Here is a 23,049-nt window from a genome sequence, read left to right as displayed (position 1 = left end):
TTTTTTGCTATCAGGGCGTGAATGGGGAACTAGTAAACGATTTTCAATCGTCAGGTTCACGCTCTGACAGTAATAATCCCAGAAATCGGCTGAAAATGTCAAGCAGTGCCTGGTTGCAAAGCTACTTTATGATCTTAGGCAGTTTTATTGCCTTTGCGCAAGTTGTCCTAAGTACTCTGGTAGTTCTACTTACCCCAGGACCATTCCCAAACAGTTTACAACAGTTTCGGTTTCGTTTCTGCATCGCGAAATTCATATTTAGCGCAACTACGCAGTTACCCAACTTCAAGGCTAACTGCCATGGCGCCTGAAGCGTCCGCGACTGATCCTCGAACAAAGCACGCCGCTCCTCATTTCCCCCCACCCTAACCCGATTTCTGCGATAAGAACTTCAGATGCAAGTCAAAAGGTCACACCCAGTCGCCAGATATCTGTTCCGCCGAGGACAGCGCTTCAAACCGGCCTTACACTGCCAGCTGTTCGCCTTCCAGTTTCGTTTTCATGCAAGGGTATATCCGGGTGTCTAATGTTGCTGCTTAGTTGAACTGTCTATTCGGACGGAGTCTCTGATAAGTTTTTGTACTGTTTCATTTGAAAAATGTTAGGTGGCGTTGCAATAGAGGAGGCTCGTTGTGCTGATCTTTTTTAGCGCGCGACTGCTACTCGGCCAAAGATCGCAGGGGACGATTCTAGCTCATCGTACCTCATTTTTGCGAGCAAGGCTACAATTGCGAGTAAGAAGATGATAATAAAGCTCAGCTTTATGTTTTGAGAGATAACTGACCGTGAACGACAACAAACATCAGCCACGGCGTTCCGTTTTCAACTTCATGCATGTTTTTTTCTGCATCGCGTGCTTGTCCCAAATATTGTGCTCGCTGTAAATTCAAAGTCAGCCATTGACAAGATGTTTTTACGTTATGTGGGGGCAAATTGGTGCCTCTGATAACGTCAAACCGCCAGATTTATTCCAAGGAACCACCCAAAATTGCACAATTTGAATTAGAGGTTGGGCTTCACCGCATGACACGAGCACCGTGCGTGCTAACATTTTTTTTTTTATATCTGAAAAACTGTTCCGCGCAAGTCGACATTTTTTTTAGGGTGTGTTTTTGAAATGTTTCCCTGCAAAATGTATATTCTAATTTTTTTCTACTACCGGTGGTTTGATATACACAACTCCTTTTTTATCATTTTTTTCGACAACTTGACAAAACTTTTGATTTTGATATTTTTTTTTCACAACTATGATATATGAAAACCTTTAAAAAACTGGTGTTATTGGAAAGGCCGTTAAATAATCTGCATTTTGTGCTCCTGCAATTAGTGCCTAAATAATTTTTTACCAGAAAAAAAAATGTTTTCTTGGACCCCCCAAAATTGGTCAATTTTCTGCGGTAGCGAAAGAGTTAACAAACAGTGCAGCTGATGTGGGACAAAGCAAAACAGAAGGATGTCCCATTTTAAGTTCAGCGTTCTGCTGCCTGCCAACAATGCAATGCAAAGTCTGAGCGAGCTTTAGACGCACCCTGACTGGGCTGTGCCGTGTGCGAGTGCTTGGTTGGCACGCCGGGGTGCTTCAGGGGTCGCTGCATCAGTATGCACGAGAGCATCTTGAGCAGGCCGTCCTGGATGTCACGCTTCAGCTGAGGTATCCGCAGCGACACTTCCTGCAGGGCCGCCGTCAGGGCTGGACTGCAAAGGCAACGAAAGGCGCATGTTATTCAGAGGGAAACAGGTGTCGGGAACATAAAAAAATTAAAGCCGTTCCACTCAACGCGAAAGCTGTCGGAAGTGCAGAGCAATGATTGGCCATAATGGGCTGTAGCGCCGTCATCCGCTCTCTGCTACCCCCCAATGCAATACAAATTTCCTGCCTTCGCAGTGCTCGTGTGCCCCCTGCCTGAAACTGCGCCAGCGGGAGTTCTGTTCTTTTTGTGCTTGCTTTTCCTCCCGCACGTGCCAGCGTTGCACTGCCACTTTTTTCGCTCGCTATCCTAAAAACTAACCCAACGAGTGTTTCTATCTAAATGAACGCGGGCACTGCCGGTTAATTACGTATATTTTGCCTCAAATGTACCTACAGTTTTTTTTTGCAGTAAACAACGGGAGATGTATGACAAGCGCCAGCAGTTCACAAGTTTTGAATGCTTATGACTATTTATATCACTTCGCTTTCGAAGCCTCTGTGGGACAGCTCTACTTGGGTCCAACGAGCAAGCTACGACGACAAGGCGAGCCCCTAAAGTGCCCTGCGCTTAAAAGAACCTTTCTGAGTGTTCGTTGTGGCATGCAACAGGGACACCACTTCTTGGAATGGAGATTAAAGAAGGTCACCAACCTGAGGCCAGTGTTGAGCATGGGGTCCAGCAGGTCCTTCAGATCGGTAGCAATGCTGCTTTTGTTGGCTCTTGCCAGCAGGCTGATGCATGTGAACACGGCTGGATCCAGTACAGGACCTTTCTTCCTGGTGGGGCAGAGAGAGAGAGAGAAAAGGCCACACAGAGAACAATGAGAACATGCCTCGTTAAAGATATCCCAGCCGAGTGCGGGCATTCATTGGTTCTATGGGTGTTTCAGGAGCGGATACTCGACAGCGTGTTCCCATTTTCACCGTGATTGCCTTTGATTGCAGGTTGACTTGAAGTCGTACATCATCACAACAACAAATTTCTCAACAGTAACTGTACTTAGAATTCACATCACAGAGAAGCGTAATCGTCCTTTGGAACTCCATGGACCTTATTGTGTACACTCAATTCCATCAAACACCGATTCCTTCCTGACGTTCTTGCCACTCGAGGCAGAAAATGCACTCCCCTGCAACTTGTTCCAAAGGAGGAGGAGGCAAGCTGAGAATGCCTTCCTCACTTGGACGGGGTGCTGTTGCTGGGCAGGGAGACCCGGATGACCTCCATGATTCTGGGCAGGTAGGGCAGCAGGTGCTCGCCTACAGCCACGGCCAGCAGGCCAATGGAGAGGAAGGCGTAGCTGCGCTCCCGCTCCCTCCGCAGGCAGCCCAGCAGGTGGTCCATCGTGTCTGACAGGTACCTACGGGGGACGTTACGACTGCATCACGGGCCACATTCACTGCAACGCACACAACGCTTCCCCTATAATGAAATAAGATGATATTGTTGACGAGTACCAATCATTGAAACTTCAACGCGAGTTAAGACAAGGACAAAAAAGCAATGGAGCACTGATACCATGAATGTTATACTTGCATGTGCAATTGACTGTTCCATCATAATTAGGGTTCTTTTTCCATTACTTGTTATGTGCAAGCTTAGAACATGTGCCAGCAAGTGCAGTCATGAGGGCAAATATGGGGGGGGGGGGATGAACTAATGAATGCGGGTGTGAGCCTCACCTTCTCACAAATCTTTGTGTCTGAAAGGCAGCCAGTCTGGGCAGAACCTGGTGAAGCGCGGTCTGGATGCAGGTGTTCCGCAGGGAACGTTGCCTCAGCACTCGCTCGCATATCTTCATTAGGGAAAAACAGAAAAGGGAGACAAGTGCATGAGAAAACAAAAAACAAAAAGAAGGCATGAGAATGATGAGAGAGAGAGAGAGAGCTAAGACAGCTCGTAATTTATTTACAAAATAAATACCGCACACTCCCATTGTGACAAACTTGAAGAGACCATAAAGATTTGTCCGCATTATCAGAAATTTGTCTAAGCGGAGATTTTTTGCATTGCGGACGTTACAAGAGAGCAAAAGTGTTGTTTGTCTTATTCGAGTTCGTCTTAACCGGAGTTTGCTGTAAGAAAACAGACAACTGACATGACAAAACGGCGTGAAACAGGTTAGGAAAGCAAGCTTTGCCTACTAGGTCACATGAGACAGACAGAAAATAGAAGCGCGACTTACTGAACGCAGTTAGTTTCACTTAGAAGTTATCGCAAGCAGCCAGGACCACATATTTGTCATCAGTGATTGAACGATTATTTTTTTTAACGGAGTTCAGAAAGTTGAAGCTATACCTGAAAAACAAGGCACGGTAAAGTGGAATGCTCAAAATTAACTTAGTCCAGTGTGAAATAAATTTTCATTGCCCAAATAAACCTTTGTACTGCAATGTTTAGAAGTTGGGAATTCCCACTGTACTTTGACCATGATCTTAGTGCCTGCTGTTGAAAAAAAGAAATTATTTTATAGGGAATACACTTGCACCCAGTTGGGGTAGTCGTAGGTGTCTTTTTTATTCTCTAGTTGAGATTGAAGGAAAATTATAACTATTTTGCTGTGCCATCACTGATCAGATAAACTGATGAGATAAATGTACACCTTAGATTTTTTTTCCCTTTTTTATGCACAGAAACAACAGAGGCGAACAGTTGCATCTGACGGGAACATTCCACTGCACATTTAAAATTTGTTGCAGCATATCAAGAAACTTTAAACACCACATTTTCTTTCATGCAAGCCATTCCTTAGACTTAAAGAGACATTAGAACAAAATGAGGTTTTAAATAAAATAGTGAGCCTTTTATATTTTTTGTTAAGCAAGAAGTACCTGTCTTGCTTGAAATTGGCAACAAAAACTTCCTACTTGCCTCTGCATTTTGTAGCAATGCAGTGCAAATCTTCAGCTAAATGTTGACCATACTTGCAACCGAGTGCTTTTTTGTAGTTGTCATTTTTTCTCGTGGCTGTTCTTTGATTTTCTGCTTCTTAACGAATTGTTATGTTGGTTCTCGGTGTGTTTAATATGCCAAACCACATACTATATTGAACTGCTATTCAGCCCTTTGAATTTTACATTTCCGGCTTTGGGTGTATATACCACAGCATAAACTGTCCGAATTATCCATCCTAGCAACTGCAGGTATATGATACAAGCAATGGCCGGTCATATAAGCAAACGTGCAGTAACTCTAAAACAGAGTTAACATTGATTAGTTTGTGCATTCTGCTTAGATGGAACAACAGTGCAAAAGATTTGACTAAGAAAGAAACGTGAGACACCACGTAGTGCTAGTGCCTTGTCGTAACAGTAACTCCTTGCACAGAAGCTCCACGCATTAAGTGTGGCCACCCAAAAAAAGCCGCACAGCACAACCTGAGCCGGCCAAGCGCACCTGGTCAAACTTCTCCTCGAGCAGGCGCTTGCAGGTGTTGCTCTCGTGGGTGGGCACCAGGTGGCGTCCGTGGTGGTGCAGTCGGTGGCTTCCGTGCGGCTGGTGCGAGGACCCCTGGTGGAGGGATACCACGCTTGCCGGCTGAAAGCCCTGTGCCCGGTGGTACCGCAGCAGTGCCGCCCTCGCACCACCCCGCGGCCGGTGTTCTTGCATCTGCTGGAGTGCCCTGAGCGATCGCGTGAGCGACCCACCGGGACCCGAGCTTTGCGTTCGATGGGCGTCGTGCCTTGCCTGCTGGGAGTTCACCTCTTCCAGCTCCTGCATGGCACGCTCCCCCTCGATGTTGCTGCACTTCAGCAACTCGTTGATGACCAGCAGCGAGCCGTGGATGCGGTCCTCGCGGTTCATGCCCTTCTCTCGCGCTCCGCTCAATGCCTCCTCGAAGCCGCTCTCCGCCTCCTCGTACGACTTGGAGTACCACGGCGGGTTCTGTGTGTCCTTGGTCTCACGCTGCGCCGTCACCATGAGTGCCGCCCGGAGGGCATACACGGCGCCCTCGCGGATCATGGGCTTGGGGTCGCGCACGCCGTTGAAGATGCAGTCAAAGATGGGTTGGATGTTCTGGAAGAAGAAGGTAGGCGTCGAGATGGCCAGCTCCTGCAGGATCAGCACGGCCGCATGCCGCTTGCCCTCGTGCCGCTCCTCGCACAGCCACTCGATGGCCCGCTTGATGACGAAGTCGTCGTACTCAGCAGTGAAGCTGCTGCCGACGGTCGTCAGCCGGCCAATGGCGTACGCAGCGAGCTCCGTGACGGTCGTGTCGTTGGATGGCAGCAGGTTGCGGAGGTAGTTGGCAAAGCGGCTGATCCGCGATCCGGTGTTGCCGGAGTCCACTTCCAGGAGGTTAACTGGTGGCAGTTATGGAAAATGAAAAGGAGGAATAAGCAGGTTATGACGACCCGTGCTACAGTTGTCAGTAAAGCTTCAATGAACATCACGACAGTGAAAAAGAGTGCATAAACCAAGGACTAAGACGCTGACTGCAGTCCGCACGGTGCCTTTGGTACGCTTCTTATTTCATCCCATTTGTGCACTGTTTTTTCCTGTTCCATAATTTGCGCAATTTCTTATTGAGAGAAGTTTACACATATGATACTAACTGATGTGCCACAGCTTCATGTAGAAACTAAGGCCTGTGTGCATATCAATATAAGTACTATGTATCTCTCTGTGACGTTTTTTTTTTTTTCATCACTATAGAACAAGGCTGCAGCAGCATCATCATGCTCACCACAGCGCACCCGTCACCATCATCGTTTAAACTAAGTCATTATCGCTATCTACTGCACCTGGTCTCAAGGAGGCACCAAGCCACATACACAGAATAAATCAGGAATTGCGGCAAGGCATCTTGTGCAGTTTTTCTTGCCTGAATAGCACGCTATGAGACTATAGTATATTGTGCTACGTGCGCGGAAACTAGTTGCCGGAATCATCACATCGAAAATTTTAAACATTACATTTCTGTCAACGCAGAAGAAAAGCATCCGAAAACTTTGAGAAAATGATATGTCAAATATTTAGATTCATAGTAAACTAGTCTACTAAAGCACAAAGATTGAGGTGCGTGTGTGGAGGACTGTACCAATGGCCAAGATGCCGCCTTTCTTCTCGTTCACGTCGGAGCTGGACACCATTTCAAAGATGTGATGATGGAACTCCTCCATGAAGGCCGAGACATCCTCCGGGCTCATTTCCCGGAGCTCGGTCGTCACATAGTGATGCAGCTCATTCGCGGTTTTGAACCGCACGTCCTCGCTCCGGCTTTTCAGCCCGGCGACGAACTGATTCACGTGACCAATCATGATGGACATCACAAGCGCATCTGAAAACGGAAGGGCAAAAATCCAAAGGATCAGGACACTGCGCACACGTAAATATGAGCCCGTTTATTCCGGACAGACAGCACAAAAGCGCGATTTGAATTGCCGCCACCGCCGCGTACAGTATTATGCCCAACGATAGCAAGACTATACGAGAGCTCAACGGTGACACAACAGCCCAAAGTCCATACAACGCAGCACAGCGTGATTTTGTAAACACCTAAGCGACCGCACAACATCCCACCAACTTGGCGCGTGCAAAACAGAAATAGCAAAGCGCTCGCATTGCTACTGTTATTGAATATGCGAAGTAACTGTATTTGTGAGCCACAAACCGTTGATTACGATGCAAAACCGCAAAAAGCGCTCTCTGGTTTCGCTCTCAGCATGCGACGCATTCCCCCACGGGCACTGCGCATGGACAACACTGCTTTTTGATCACTTTGCAGTACTCACCGTCAAAACAAATGAAGATCGGGCTTGTGAATGGTAAAGGTCTAAGTGAACAAAGCGATCACATTATGCCGAAAGTTCTCCAGAAAGTTCAAACCAAACTTTCACCACCTCTAGCATCTTCAACATCAACGCCCGGTGCGACCCGAGTTTGCGGGCATTGTTGTGAGGCGCTGGAGATCCGTCACGGTTCTTGGGGGGTTTGGGCATTTACTGAACAAAAGTACGCAACTTTATCCATCCGCTATTTAAAAGTAACTTTTAATCTAAAACATTGTTCGGGTAAATATATAGGATAACTTTGCGTGCGTTGTATTTATTTATTTATAACGCACTCACCGGCGCTAGGACTGCAGCAGCGTAGTTTGGTTTGTAGCAGACGAGACGCCCAGGCGGCCTGTGTCCCGACTGCTTGATAATCGATACGGGAAGTCGGCGTATTCGTTCATCATGGCTGTTGTATTTCACGTCCAAGTGTTTCACATTGTTGCTATTACAGTCGTGATTTTTGCGCTTTGCGTTGGCTACGCATCACCGGCGGATCAAATCACAGGTGAGCAAACACCCACAGACGCGCCCTTGGCTTCAACATGGCAGCTTCACCGCCTAGCACAACTGCACGGTCCTGAACCGCGGTGCGGAACAACCTACTAAGGGCATTGTTTTTTGGGGAGTGCTAGCGCATTGTGCGCGTTTATTTATTACGGAGGTTGTGCAAAACCATGGACTCCAAACTTGAGAGTTTGAGTTAAAGACTAGCGTAAGTTTCAAAGCTAACAAGATTGCGGCGCGGTTAAATTGAACTCGGACCAAAAATACGCGAAGGCGAATGAGAGCACGAAAGCGAGAGAAAGTAATTTCTTACTGGGAAATGGGGGGAAGGGTTTAGCAGGAATCTGAGAATATATCTAAACGGCACGAAAATAAACGTTGGTACATCGCGAATATGGGTCAACGATCGAACGGCGCGCGCGCGCGCGCGCGAACGACAGCGTCGGGAAGACGCGGTGTTTCTGTTCGAATGAAAAGATTCGCGACGGATGTTTGGATATTAACGCCGCGAGCGAAGTTCGTTCGTTCTATCACGTAATCCGCATCAGCAAACGCACACAATGGCAATAGTGCGTTAAATTAGGGCGGGTCGTTCCAATATTTAGGTCGGGTGGAGCGCGCGTTTGTTCTCGTTACTTTCGCTTTCGTGTCGTGTCTCCTGTTCCGACGTCCGTTCGGACGCTAATTGAGCTCGGGTAATTTTGGCTGGCTATCGTCTGATCAGTTAAATGTACCTCCGTGTAATGAACGTAGTGGGAAATGACACTAATTGTGAAGAATTAAGAGACGTCGGAGCATGCGTGAAGGAATAGTGCGAGTGCGAGAGCGAAAGACGTAGGGTCAGTGCACGGACCGATCAGGGCCCGGCCGGAATGGCGCGCCAGACGACCTTGCGCAACGCTCATTCCGGGCGGCTGCGCTGGTCATGGCCAGGCGCGTCTCTTTTGCCGCTACGAGTTGCACCAGGCAAGGCCACACTCCCGAGATCGAGCTACCGCAAAAAGCGCGCACCACACGTAATTGAATTGCGAGGACTCGAAAGGGGAGGCCGCATGATGGAGCTGCATTTGTAAGGACGCAGGTAAATGTGTTCTTCGGTAGGGGCAGAAGTATATTTGCCGAGGATATGTAACCGTGAGCGCGCATGGGAAGTGGTAAAAGTAACAAAAAAAAAAATTGGTGTGTACCAGCGTTAATATAATATAAGTACCGTTGGCCCCAGCCTGCTAGGCAATTTTTTCTTTTGGTGTAAAAGAATAATGTAAATAAAATGACGCTTTGTGGATTTTATTTGTAAAAGCTGCAGCTGTTCCTGCTTTCGTTTTAAAAAAAAATCGTCTTTTTTTGTGCCTTTGCGTTTACCTGTCCTTTAATAAGTTCCATACAGTTCTTGTCTAGAACAAGTCGGAGGTTTTCCTCTTTCAAAACTTTTTTTATGAAGGTGATGACTAAAATTTGAACCTGATTGATTTTTTCCCAGTCACTTGGCATCTGTAGTAATGAAGAAATGATAGTTTGATTTATTAAAAAACCTGCTTGCACCAGTAACAGTGATATTATGTTTATCCTTGACTTGAAACAAACAATCTGGACATGAAGGAAAACAGTTGTCTATTCCGGGGAGAGAACTGAACATTACAAGGATTGTCTCGTGGGATCCGGACCGATGAAGGAAAATAGACGAAGAAGTGGAGACTCTCCGGCAACTTTTTCGCCGGGTACTTGTGACGTCACAAGGACTTGTTGCATGATTGACGGCCGTCGACCCAAACCATCTGCAAGAAACAAGGCTGTGCGGTCGTAGTAGTGCGTATTTCTGTTTGGTCGAGTTGCTTGAATGCTAACAAGCAATGGGCACACTGATAACGTTAGTTTTATTATTCCCCTATTGCGTCACCGCTGACGTCGTGTGGCGCGAAATTTGAAAGTTCTTCAATAGTTTTCATCGTTTTTTTGACTAAAGAAAGTCTTCTGCGCCAGAATGATATTGAGTGAGTCTACTACGGGCGATTCCGTTTATGTTTTGTTTTCATAGTCCCTTTAAACAAAGTCAAGTGACGCGCAAAGAAACGGAAACAGTTACGTTAAATCCGAGTTACGTTACAACAGCTACGTCTGTGCACCGCTTTTTAAGGGCTATGGGTTAGTTTAGTTTGCCCACGGTTCTATACGCACATCAATGCCCTGAAATCGGGAATACACCGAGAATTTCGCATGTCATGTTCAGACAGACAAACAGGAAACACTTTATTTGGCAGAAATTTTGGGCGTTGGCTTTCATGCTTCGTGTAATTTAGTTGGCCCTTAAAGGCCCGAAGCCCCTGTATAAAACTGATTAAGGTTTGCATTCTCGGCTTCGCATACATTACAGGTTCGCAAATTTCGCACCCGGCAATTCTGTGGGGACTTTACAGCAAATATGTGCGACCGTGGAATTCGACATCAAAATTTGCTGCTCATTGCATTGCGCCCGCGGTGGCTTTTATAATAAAGCTGGTATAGACACTTCAAGGTAAGGTTGTTTTCTTTTTACAGCGAAACTGTTATGTTCTAGGTTCTGATGAAAATTGCGTGCGTCACAGGGTGGGTAGAAAATGTCGCCGCGACAAAATTTTTATCTTGTGGCGAAACCAGCTTTCTGGTGAATGCTCTGTAGCTGCCAACCTAATGTATACGTATCCTTAAAAAATCACGCTGAAAATGGCCGCTAAAATGACTCTATCATTTCGTCTACCTGTCGTACTTAACTGGTTCACAGTGGAAGTTGTAAACGTTACACAATTACCGTCTGCTGCCAATGCATAGTCGTCTATACGGAGATAGTATATGGTTACAGAAAGCGGCTGTACCTCTTGTTTTATCGCAACTATCCCCGAAGCAAATCGTATGACAATTAGGTGATAAAATGACTCTAACATTACACCGAGTTTTATTTATGTATCCTTATTACAAAGTTCACAGGGAAGTTGTTTATAACGCGGGTCTCTACGGGACAGAAATGTACAGCTCCATGTTTGTGCACTGGAATAAAACTCGACTCCTTCCAGGCTTCATGCAACTAAAAAGCTGGGAACTATGCTCAATCAGAAATTACAAACAAATGAGTTTTGTTTTGCCCACTCTTCAGGCTGCGCCCACCTCCGCTGGTTATGTTTCTTCACAGAGTGAAAAGGCACTGATTTCCTTTTTTTGTTGTTGTTGTTGTAACTGCCCGAGAGAAATTTGCAGCCTCAACTCCTTACCAGTGACTAGTTATAAAGCTACTATCGTAAAAGTTATATGGTGTCCCAAAGTACTGCCCGTGCGCCTCCGTCATGTACACAGCCGTTGCCTGGATGGAATATAATAGATATAATAGATCTATTATTGATAGATAATAGATCTGCTTTGCATACACCACTGGCAGCAGACCCGTCGCGCGGCACGCGGTGAGGATATCTTAATAAAAACAACTGTTGAAAATATGTTTCTGGTTAAGCAAAGAAGAGAGAGAGAGAACAAACTTTATTTTCCGCATGACCGAAGTCCAGGTCCTAATTTGAAAGTTCAATTCACCGGACCCACGTAGTACTCCAGAATGTCCGTGCGGATCCGGTGCACGTGTTTGTAGAGAGCCTCCTGGGCAGCCTGGATGTTTACTGTCGGCGGGGGAGACAGCCAGAGCTCCCAGGAGGTGATGGAGGAGAGGGATGGGTCAACAGATGGCGGGATGCAGTCCCAATAAGAATGAGGGATGGATGGGTAGGAAGAACAGGTGGGACAGGAAAGAAGTTTGATGCTGGGTTCCGAATTGCAGAATATAAGCGCACGATAAGCAGGGCTTTTTTGCTTTTTTTTTTTTTTTTTTTGCTGCTCATTTTGTTTTGCGACTGCGATAGGTGGTGGAGAGAGGTTTGCTTGTATGAAATATGTAACTTGTTACCTCTTTCTTTTTTTTTTTTTTGCGTGAACTGGTGAATAATAATACAAATAAAAAGAATCTGTCGTTCCATTAACAATATGCCTATTATTGTTGGGATGATTTAGCTTGTAATAATTATCATCATCACCGAATGAAAGAACTAACTGCCCCCATGACACACCCGCGTGTCCGCCCGTTATTATTAGTTCATTTCACTGCCTTTTAAAAGATACTGAGACTGTATACCCCTACCGCGCGTATACGGCACAGTGGAAAATCAAGCTATGCACCAGCGCACAAGGACGAAACACGGTGGCGACGAAATAATCAACAGAAAGAAAAAATCCAGGGTCATCTCCATCAACGTGAAACATGGGGAGGGGTGACGCATGCAGTGTATTTATTTATTTATTTATTTATTTATTGGTTCCTCAAGGGCCCCGACTTGGGGCATTGCATGAGGGGTGGGCGTATACATCCGTCATATGGTACATAACAATGTTACGAAACATCATGGGCGTGCTTCAATAGTCCGCTTAAAACACTGCGAATCGATGATAATGGCAGTTTCAGCAGGCAAGTCGTTCCACTCACGAGCAGTGCGCAGAAAAAACGATTGCTGAAAAGTAGCATTCAACGGTTGTATGTCTCTCTCTTGCCACATGGCGCGCACTGATTGGGCGCCGGAGTGGCGCCGGTGGGAGGAGCAATCGCGCGCTTGCTGAGGCGGTGGCGCCTCCTATAGCGTTGAACCGGATTTAAGCAATTAAATGCAAGGCAGACTGACCGTAAGTTGTCTTCGTGTCACACGCCGCAGAATGCTAAGAAGTATGCTTTACAGGAGAAAACCTGGCGTTTGAAACCAAGTTTGAGACTGAAGTTAACAAATTTCTGTTATAGATGCGAATAAATCCTGACTATTCCTGTATTTTAAATTATTTTAAATCATGTTAGTTTTTTTAAAACCGGTTTTATCCATTATACACTTGTATTTTGAACATCGTTCGACAACTTGATTTACTGTGATAACATGAGACGACGACAGGAGACGTCGACAGCCCGAGCCCCTAAGGTGCTTCGCCTCTAAAAACTGTGACCGTCCCTTCCACCTCGGCTCACAGGGTTCCCAAACTCGTCTTCGAAGCACTGCAGTCTGTCGCCTTGCGGGGCCCCGCGCCTATCTGTGACACGCGCCTGACCTGAGCTTCCGAGTTTTATTTATAGACTTGTTTACGGCACGCAAATGACGTCCCCGAGGGCCGCCTTAATTGATGCGAGCGCCGAGTGCTTTATAAGCTGCACGAGTGCGCACGTACAACAAACGCGATTTATGGGGCGGAACGCGGCGGCACGGCCACCGGATGCGCGTGATATTCCTCTCGAAGGTTCACCAATTATCGTACACAAATTATCTCAAGCGCCCAGACCTCCTCCAATGTAGCATTGTAGAATACAAATAAAATAAGGGGCATTCCGGCAACCCGGAAATAACTGATAACTAAACAAAGTAACGCAAGGAGACATCTTGAACTCGATGCCATTCCATCACGCAGAAGGGCGGGGGGTTTTTAAAGCGAAGCTTTCTATACCTCATTTATGGCGTTGACATCCGAGTAAAGCACTCTGCAGGAAAGCCAACTTTCCACACTGGGTTTCGCAAAGGGTACGTCAATCATACACCACATAGTATAACATTGGGATGTCTTTGCACACCTAGCCGCCGGACCTCTCGTAATGCGCAAAAATATAGTTTGGCGTGGACACGGTTAGCCATGATTATGATGATGATGATGATGAAACATTCTCTAAGCAGGGTTGAACTTTGGCTTTGGACTTTGCCGGTTTGTATTGTGGGCTTTGGAAGAGTGGATTTTGGAGTTTGGCTTCGACTCGGGTTTCATGGGAGAAAACTTCGCGTTTTAACCATTGTTCTCTCGAGAAAACGGCTTTGGTTTTTTCCACAAATTTTCTTTCTACGGGTGGCGAAAAGTGAAAACGCCGTGTGTTCGAGGTTTCGGCGCGCGTTAAAGATCCCCAGGTGGTCAAAATTAATCCGGAGCCCTCCACTACGACGCGCCTCATCGCTTGCGTAGCGTCGGCGCGTTAAACCCATCAATCAATCAATCAATCAATCAATCAATCAATCAATCAATCAATCAATCAATCAATCAATCAATCAATCAATCAATCAATCAATCAATCAATCTTTCTACGGGTGTCTTTCCAAACACTCAGGGGAGAGATGCTGCTTCTAGGGGAAGGAGGGGGGGGGGGTTGCCGCCCCCGGAGTTTCCACTTTTCGATAAATCCCGCAGCCTTTTCAGACACTAAAGAGCCCCGTGAGATTGAAAAGATTGTAAAACACTCGAGTAGCATGAGCAAAGGGCGAGAACGGAATGTACTATCTGCCACTTTTGTGCTCTGCGGCACGTGTCAATAAGGAACAGCGTATTACTGCCGCTGCGAAAAAAGTTTTTGTGTTCTGGCTTTTGGCAGATGAGGCAGTCAACCGACCAGCGCGCACACTCATTCCCCCCCCTCCCCCCCTCCTGTTAATCAGGCGTTAACAGGACGGCTTGGGAAATGAGGGGAGGGGAATGCAACGGCAATGAATTGTAGGGGAGGGTGATAATACCGCACGCGAAATCCGTGGAGCAATCGCGCTGAGAGAGATGGAGGGTGCTGAAAGAAGGGATTGCGAGGTTTGGTGGGTGGAAATATAACTTGACAGTTGAGAAGTGGAACAAAGATTCGGATTGTTGAATCGAAATTACGTGGTTGATCTATGGTGTGCGCGGCGGGAGACTCGCGCTCCATAGTTATGTATGGAACTCCACTGCAGTATGCCAAGCAGTCGCCATGGTCAGCGGAGGGGCTAACATGACGATACATGGGCGTTAACCGACAAGCGCTAAGGCTGCAACCTGATGCGAGCTCTTGGTGACTACTCAGTAAAAGAAAACTTCATTAAGTTCCAACGATGTCTCTTTTCCCAAGCGAGCGCTGGCTGGAATTTAGGCGGCCTTCTTCGGTTGGCTAACAATAACTGCTTTGAGAATCCGTACAGTCAAACCGCAATATATTTCCCGAACCATCGTGGGGTCTCCGGAGTGGGACGAACTTCGACCACGGTGCGTCCGCTTTGGTTGCTCGGATAGAAGATATGCTGGATTGTCTGCTTCGTCCAATTTAAACTTCCGTAACTATGTATAGAGAATGGAATTTCGTAACCTCTGTCCCGGATCGAAAAGGAGAGAGGTCACGAAAGGCAGAGAAACTCCTAGTGAGTGGAAAAAAAAAAAAAACGTTTTCAACCCACGCAATCGGCACGAGGCTGTTTGTTTCCCCGTTTCCCCGTTTCTATAGTGCTTGTGTTTGGAGCTGTTATATTTGTATGTGCGGCAAGAAGATCTTGCTCCGCGGGCAGATACCATAACTTATGCAGCACGAATTAGACGACACTACACTGAAGGGTGGCTGGCCACTCCGAAGACCAGGGAAGAGCGACGTGGACCGGTGGACGTCATCCTGGAGGCCATCGGTGGGAGCTTGAACGGAGGCACCCAGACTCCACGAAGCTGTCCGACAGTGTCACCCCTTTCGTTCTACTCAAAATATATATATTTTTTCTCGCTATCCCAGCTTCGTTGTAACGACAGTGTACGAGAGCCTCCTGGAGTTTCTACGGGCCCTTTTATCCACAGCCGAACGATCGGAGGAAACTCTGCGCCGTATATAGGTGAAATGCAAGTTGCGCTCCTCTAAGTGGCGCAGAGGAGGTGATATCTTGACGCGTAGGCGTCCTTGACCGCAATTATATTGGCCACGGGAGCCAATCTGGTTCCGTCGTACTTGCCCGCCGGAGAAACGAGCGACGCCCCACTGCTCTTCAACTGGCACTGGTCAACCCGATCAGTGGGTTGTTCGTTGACCAATCACATTACCTCCCCTGCATATCTCTCTAATCTATTGTTTGTTGCGCAAATTGCAGCCACCACCAAAAAAAAGTTGTCGGCACGTGTTTTCGACTGCCCTTCACCGGCTTTCAACTTCAGCGACCATCCCTCGTGGTACAAGCGTGAAACTGGACCCGTAGCTCTCTGCGTATCCTCTTCGTGCGAGCTTCCTCCACTGTGCAAGCTTTTTGTATATGCGCCGTTAGGCTACTACTGTCGGCTGCTGTTGATGGAAGCAAAGGCAGGCACATAATCGCACCCCCTTGGCGATCGGGCCATACATACAAAGAGCGCATAAATACCCAGACTTCTGCTTTGTTTTCACGTCGACGTCTGCGCCCCCTCGCGCTCGCCGTGCCTTGTATGCTCGAGCATTCAAATTGCGCCATGGAGCTCAGCAGCTCGCCTTCGTATCTCGCGTCAGTTATCGCCAGACATTCCGTTCCGCGCAGGTCGGTGCCCCTGTGAGCGCTGGCTCGACGCCAGGTGTGTCCGGGTGAAAAACAAAATCATGAAGGCTGAGAAATGTGGAGCAATGCAAGCTGTATACGCGCTAAAAACAAAGGAGATGTGCATGGGGTGGGTGAGGACTAAGGTCCATCGTAAGAATAATATTTTTTTGTGCCTAATTTGGGGACCTTTACGCGCCAAAGCTATCCCTTCGCTGTCGGCGCGTCCGACTGGAGGGCCACGGATCTCGGTGCGCGAGCAGCTTTATTTTTCGCCTCCATCAGAGAAACTGCCGCCGCCGCCGCCACGGGATCGAACCCGAGTCTTTGGGATGATAACTATATAGAGCCTTCTGACGCAGTATCAGAACTGGCCATGAGTTGGTGTTGTTGGAGACGGAGGACCAGACAGCTGACGAAGCGGTACAGAAATTGGTAGGGGAAGGTGGGGTGTATACACCACAATTAGAAAGCGAATAAAAGCAGCAGAGACTACGAATTGGGTACAGAGAATGGAAGCTTGGGAAAAAACCCCGGAGACCTGTAGAACAGAGAAACTAGAAATCAGGAAGGAAGGTTTCTACGGCAGCACGCGAGGCAGCGCATTGCTCTTTGAAGCACGGGCAGGGTGTCTGAGAACACGGGAATACACGGCTAACAGCAGGCAACACGACGAAACTTGTGTATGCTGCGGCAGGGATCGGGAGACCGTAGATCATATATTGTCATAGACTGCACAGAAATAAGACCGCGGCGGAACGATGGGGAAACGACGCTGACGGAGGCTATGAGATTTGGTGTGAGGGGGGAGCCTCAACCTCAGGGACATAGAGGCGACGAAGAGGCGGCTGGCGTGATGGGGAAGTAAAGTAGGGAAGAGAGTGGGATGTAGGAAGAGCAGGGGTTTCCCCAGGCATCGAATCAAGGGGGGGGGTGTCTCAATGGCTCTAAGGGGGGGAGGGGGGGGAGGGTTCATAAACTAGAAAAGCTGTTTTTTTATCCCACTAGTTAAATAATAGACATCTGTTAACCAAACGCTCATCCCCGTGACGTACGTTTTTCATTTTCTATATATATATATACACCTGAGAGTGAGAGGCGGTGCTTTCTATTCAATCTAAGAAAAAAAAACAAATTTAGAGAAATTCATTTTTTACCATGAAAGGTCCATATTCAGTTTTTTTTTTTTAATTTCTCGCCATTTTTCAACGTATAAGGACATTTTCGAACTTGTTACCAGGGCCAGTGACGAAATTTGAGTTCTTGAAACAATGTTTAGGTAGTACACGAATTATGCAGCACTTATAAATCGGGCACCGATTGTACGCTCCCGATTTATTAAAACGCCAGGATTAGCTTCCGTAGCGCTTTTCGCTACTCCCTGGCTGGTAGCAATGTGCTCGCAGCGTGGTCAGCCTCAAACCACTGTGCCCCTTTCCTTTGAAAGACTTTTTTGTGTGCACATACGAACTTGCCACAAGCTGTCGAAAAAAAGGAAATAAATACGTGCAACGCTAACAGCAAGCTCGGGGGGCGCACTTTTGTTTATTTTGCCCGAGGCTACTGCCAAGAATAGCAGACCCGCGCATGCGCAGATCAATACTGAAAAAGGTCCATGCAAGGACTGACAAGAATGAAATTTGGGGATTCAAGGGGGGGGTGTCCAGAAAAATTAGGGGGGGTCTACACACCCCCTAGGGGGGGTGTAGGGAAATCACTGAGAAGAGTAATATGCCGAATTAGAATTCAGAACCGAAGGGGGGACGGGTAAACATGTTTGCAAGGGGGTAAGCGGTGGGAGTTTAAAACCGGTGGGGAGGGGGCTAACCCGTTAGGTTAGTTAAGGGTAGGGCAAATAAGTAGAATAACACAGGCAAGTCGGTTGGTAACAACCGACGTCCCGATACAAAGGTATGGCCTCTAATCATCATCATCATCGTTGTCAAATGGACGTTGGGCTCATTCTAGCCTCTTCCTAGAAATACACGGTACAATACTACGCAAGTGCAAGTGTCGTGTAAAAGTCTGCAATTTTTCGGGATATCATTGTGCTGAGTGTGAATTCGCAGCACCTTTCTTAAGTCGTCCGTCAGTTTTTTTTTATTCCTTTTCCTTTTCTCGTTGAGGGGTATTCAGTTCGTAAAGACGGACAAGAACTCATCACGCAGCCAGCGGCACGGGGTTATGTCGATACACGAAAAGTTTTAGGGTGTTTATGGGACCCTCGGGGCTCGAGCTATTTAAAATGGTGATAATTAAGGTAGTTAAGATAATAGTGATGACGGTGATCCATGGACACATCCATGGACACACCTCCAGCGCCTGAATGCACGCACTAAAAATAAGGGTTCTTCGGGACTGCGTGCTTGTCCCGGTGCTCGTCTCGTTGCGGAGGGCACGAGTGGTCGCGATTGAGTATGCTAGCAGTCCCAGGCCGGCACGGAGGCACTTCGCGGTAAAGACGGAGTGGAAGGTGGGCGTTATGGGCGCACCGGATGCTGCCACGGAGCTTTCCGACTTATCGTAAAAGGGCTTACAAGCATTGCAGCACTTCAAACAAAAAGAAATGCAACGCGTGGGAATCGTGGGGTGCGCTACCTAAGTGCGCAAACAGCGCTTTCTTCCAGCACCTCAGGCGTTGTACATCGTTGCGCACTCCGTCTGCGTTCTACGTCTCTATGTCATCTTTTGCCTTACAGCGTCGTAAACTGACATAGCTCACTGTCTTCTGGCCGTGTTAGCGGTCTCATTTTGCTGTGTAAACCGCCACTCGTAGTGCCACCTCAAGGTGGCTGGAGTAATTCATGTCTCGAAAAAATGTGCCCGTACCGTTGCAGCTCACTGTTTGGTGCGCGCCAGCGATTCACGTATGTATGTGTACGTAAACAAAGGCTTTGTTTGAAAAAAAAAAAAAAAAAAAAAAAACAAGTACTGAGGTAGCGCGGCACGTGGTAGCGCGCTCGGCTTCTACTCTGGAGACCCTGGTTGAATTACCGTATGAACTCACATATGTGTTTTTTTACAGCGGAGCTGTTTAAGCTTGAGTTTGGTCCGGTGGCGTTAGAACAAAAATACAAAGAAAAAAAGTGCGCTGCCTGTAAAGGGTGCACCAACGCAGACAGGGTATTATAACAGTGAAGCCGGCTTTCGCGCGTGCTCGAGTGTGAGCACAAGGGGTATATGCGTATGCGCACCCCTTACTGTGGCGGTCTTTCTTGGGCTAATAAAACTCAAAAAAAAAAGGGAACAGCTTGCACTGGTGGTGCGAGGTAGGAGAAACAGCGGAGCTGGAGGTCGACCTAGCCTCTTAACCCCTGCAGGGTCCGCTGTCAGTGTGGGGGACTGACCGGAATGGCCTTGTAAAATCCGGGTAAACTTGGCCTCACCCCTCACCGCTCCTCATATAGCCTAGCAACAACATCGCAAAACCTAACAAAACTTAGTAAAGCCTAGCAAAACCTAGCAAGACTTGACAAAACCGGAAGAAGCTAGGTTCACCTCCAGCTCCGCTGTTTCTCCAGCCTTGCACCACTTGTGCAAGCTGCGCCAATTTTTTTTTTTTAATTTTTTCTTTCAACGACGACCATTTTCTGCGCCGGACAACAACGCCGGTTGTTCGCACAATGTAAACTTGTCTGCCATTTTTTTTTGTTGTTTGTTTTGAAGCACAGGCTCCTACTAATAATTAACAGCTTGCGTCCCCGTTGCCTGCGTGACGACGTATAGACTAGTAGTTGCAAGCGAAACCATTCGAGGAAGTGCGTGCACGCGTGCCAGCCAAGTTTAGCGTTCTTACATTTACTCCCTTATTGTGTGCATGCAGCGTGTGACCCTAACCGGGTGGCGGCGTGCGTGGGGGACCTGCGCAAGATGTCCAGCAATCCCATGAACGACATACAGGTCGCCGAGGACGTCGCTGGGCTCGAGCAGAAGTGCAGGTGCGTGGAGCCTCCTGTCCTGAGAAGGCTGGTATCATCGCGCATCGCTTTTTTTCTTCCCCCTCCACATCGAAATTCTGTAACCGGTAGTGATTAGTCTGCTTTCAGGGTGACCTGGCCATCGAGTCTGGCGACCCCGCACGAGACAACCGCGACTCACTTGCGTTGCTCGACTCCAGCAAAACATGAACCTCCCATACTCCACCCCACCCCCTACTCTTATATGGGTAACATCACAGCTATTTCGTTGGGAGCGGAGGGCGGATGTTGAATGTGCTAGAACAACATTTATTCCAGGGGGCCTTTGGCGACGTGTCTAACCTCAAGCGATATTCTAGAGTGAAATCGGATAGCTGTATATATTACCCGCCTCAAACTTTCTATAATAAACACGTCACCTAAAGAGAGTAATTACCCTGGTAACTAATATTTTTCAAACCTAATTATGCAGCAATAGAAGGGGAAGGAATACCTATATTGAAAAGGAAGACGTTGGGCCCATTTGCAGAGTGGGAGTGGAGCCCTATGGTTGTATGAAGCAACATCAATTACTGCTTTCGCTGATATCATGTCCGCCATGGTTGAATCTACCAACCACCAGAAAAAAATAAATGGCATTCATACTGCTGTCATAGTCCCTTTAAAAACGCCGCGTGTGCATTGAGTACTCTCTCCGAGTAATCAGTGAAGCCTACATATCCCCGAAGCGTGCTCCTGGTTCTCCCTGACCTTCCTTCTGGCGGCAGGGAGATGGAGGAGGCCAAGAGCTGCCTGCTGCGCGAGACTTCCTTCTGCTCGGATGACATCCGCAGCATCTATCTCAGCTACCTGCGCCCTGTCACCGCATCCTTCCAGGACCTCTGCACCGCCGGCAAAACCAGGGACGGTACGTGGACATTGAAACTCTGTGGTGTGGAGCAGGGTGACAAACGAACGGAGGTACTTTCGCTTGGATTCAGCAGTACACAACATTCCGTCGTTAAAAAAGAAACGAGATGAATAGCACCAAACACTGCCTCACACCGCCCTCCGCCTTCGTTATCACAGCTGTATACCGTTTACAGCTCGAGCGAGCACCGAGCTCCACAAGCGCCTCGACGGCGTAGTCTTGCCTTCAATCTTCCTGGCGGCGGTGCTCGGGCACTCGAGCAGCAGGAAGTCCAGGCGCCTCCTCAGCGTGCTGCTCTCCTGGAGCTGGACGACGCGCTGCAGCACGTCCTCCGCGCTGTTCAGTGCCGGCGACCCTCGTCTCCAGCCCGTCGGCATGCTCCTGCAGTCGTAACGCGTCGCTCTCTTACGAGGAGCGCGTGAATCAACGCTATCGTATACGCTGCGCTGACGAATAACGTAAATGCGTAGCAGCGTTGAGGTTTTAGTTCCGCGTCCTCTTTTCTGCAACAAAGGCGGGGAACGAAGCTGGAGGATATGCTCTAATGTATGTCTAATATGCTCTAAATATGTCTAATGCTGTAATGTCTAAGGATGTGCTCTAAATATGTCTAATGTATGATACACTGAGGTTTCAAGCAACATATTTGTAAGGAATGGCAATGCCGCGATAAGCAATCTTTTCACCGCACAGAATCCCAGCCTCCATTTTCTCCACCTGCAACGTATATACTGTGAGCAAATTCTGAGCATCGCGTCCTATCTACAGCGACCGGGTCCTACATTGTGGGCACCATCCTGTGCTCAGTAGCGGTCCGAGAGATTGGTTTTAGGGGGGGCGATTTTTTTTTTTTTTTGGGGGGGGGGGCGATTTTTTTCTCTTTTTTTTGTGGGGCGAATAAGAACTGCTCCTCTCCTTGCGCCAGTTCTGCGGAGGAGGTGATAACCATGCCGGCGTGTGCGTGTATGTTGTGTAACCCGCTTGCGCTCAAATCACTTAGCGACACAGTGGTTTTTGACTCCCCGTAGGCGGTGCTACGGCTGACTCGAGCCCGCATTTCTGACGGTCGCAACACGTTTGCGACCTCACACAAGTGGGATTTAACCTCGCGCAAGTGGAATGCTTCGAAAAAAAACAAAAAATAAGAAGCTGAGGACCTTTTTTTTGGGGGGGGGGGGGGGGCGATCGCCCCCTTCGCCCCCCCCCCCCCCTTGGGACCGCCACTGCCTGTGCTTCATCATCTTCCCCTCATAATCATCCTCATCAATATTTCTCCCATCCTGTTCTTGTGAATATCATCGTCATCGGAGGCTGCTTCCGAATACGCGACGGCTGCGACGCTTCCGATTAAACGTGCTCCTGCACCTGTCTCTTAAGGCCCTCTCAATACACGCTTTAGATGCGGTGTGCAGTAACATCAACTCAGATTGATTGTAGGGTTTAACGCGCCGACGCAACGCAGGCGTTGAGGCGAGTCGTTGTGGAGGGCTACGGATTAATTTTGAGGATCTTTAACGTAAGCCGAAATCTCGAACACACGGGCGTTTCTGCTTTTCGCCTCCATCAGAAAAGCGGCCGCCGCAGCCGGGAATCGAACCCGCGACCTCGTGCTCAGCAGCGCAACGCCTTAGCCACTGAGCCACCGCGGCGGGTCAACTCAACTCAGGATCGCGCTCAGTCGCGGGGACTAGTGACGGCGCATCGTTCGTCGCGCAAATCCGACACAGTGTGCGAGCGACGTGCAAGTCTAAATCTATCATGCTCGAGCACATGTATTGCACATTTCGTTCCAGTGCGCGCATATGGATGTATTGATACACGTCGTCCGTTGTGTTTGGTTCTGTGTGCACAGGCTAAAAATCCGAACCCTCGTGGGCCTATAGTCTACAGTGGAGGCTAGTGAGATCATTTTGCAAAATTTGGGAGACGGACTGAATGTGT

At 48.0% G+C, this 23,049-nt stretch overlaps 2 protein-coding genes across 2 annotated transcripts in view; one reads left to right on the top strand and one right to left on the bottom strand.

Annotated features, from left to right (window-relative positions):
• The window catches only part of Mtor (serine/threonine-protein kinase Tor), a 72,872-nt gene extending 65,279 nt beyond the window's left edge, over nucleotides 1-7,593 (bottom strand). The window contains exons 1-7 of the mRNA XM_077676415.1: nucleotides 7,427-7,593; nucleotides 6,733-6,972; nucleotides 5,088-5,995; nucleotides 3,374-3,486; nucleotides 2,872-3,051; nucleotides 2,342-2,467; nucleotides 1,529-1,695 (exon numbers count right to left, since the gene is read on the bottom strand). Of these exons, the coding sequence (XP_077532541.1) occupies nucleotides 1,529-1,695; nucleotides 2,342-2,467; nucleotides 2,872-3,051; nucleotides 3,374-3,486; nucleotides 5,088-5,995; nucleotides 6,733-6,961 (1,723 nt within the window). The 5' untranslated portion in view covers nucleotides 6,962-6,972; nucleotides 7,427-7,593. The remainder of the gene's footprint in view (nucleotides 1-1,528; nucleotides 1,696-2,341; nucleotides 2,468-2,871; nucleotides 3,052-3,373; nucleotides 3,487-5,087; nucleotides 5,996-6,732; nucleotides 6,973-7,426) is intronic.
• Nucleotides 7,594-7,778: 185 nt separating this feature from the next.
• The window catches only part of LOC144144918 (uncharacterized), a 36,172-nt gene continuing 20,901 nt past the window's right edge, over nucleotides 7,779-23,049 (top strand). The window contains exons 1-3 of the mRNA XM_077676417.1: nucleotides 7,779-7,976; nucleotides 20,105-20,219; nucleotides 20,966-21,105. Of these exons, the coding sequence (XP_077532543.1) occupies nucleotides 7,874-7,976; nucleotides 20,105-20,219; nucleotides 20,966-21,105 (358 nt within the window). The 5' untranslated portion in view covers nucleotides 7,779-7,873. The remainder of the gene's footprint in view (nucleotides 7,977-20,104; nucleotides 20,220-20,965; nucleotides 21,106-23,049) is intronic.

This window comes from Haemaphysalis longicornis, unplaced genomic scaffold (assembly GCF_048455015.1).
Source record: "Haemaphysalis longicornis isolate Haplotype H1 unplaced genomic scaffold, Haemaphysalis longicornis Haplotype H1 scaffold_7, whole genome shotgun sequence".
Classification (NCBI taxonomy): Eukaryota; Metazoa; Arthropoda; class Arachnida; order Ixodida; family Ixodidae; genus Haemaphysalis; species Haemaphysalis longicornis.
This window is presented reverse-complemented; position numbering and strand designations above follow the sequence as displayed.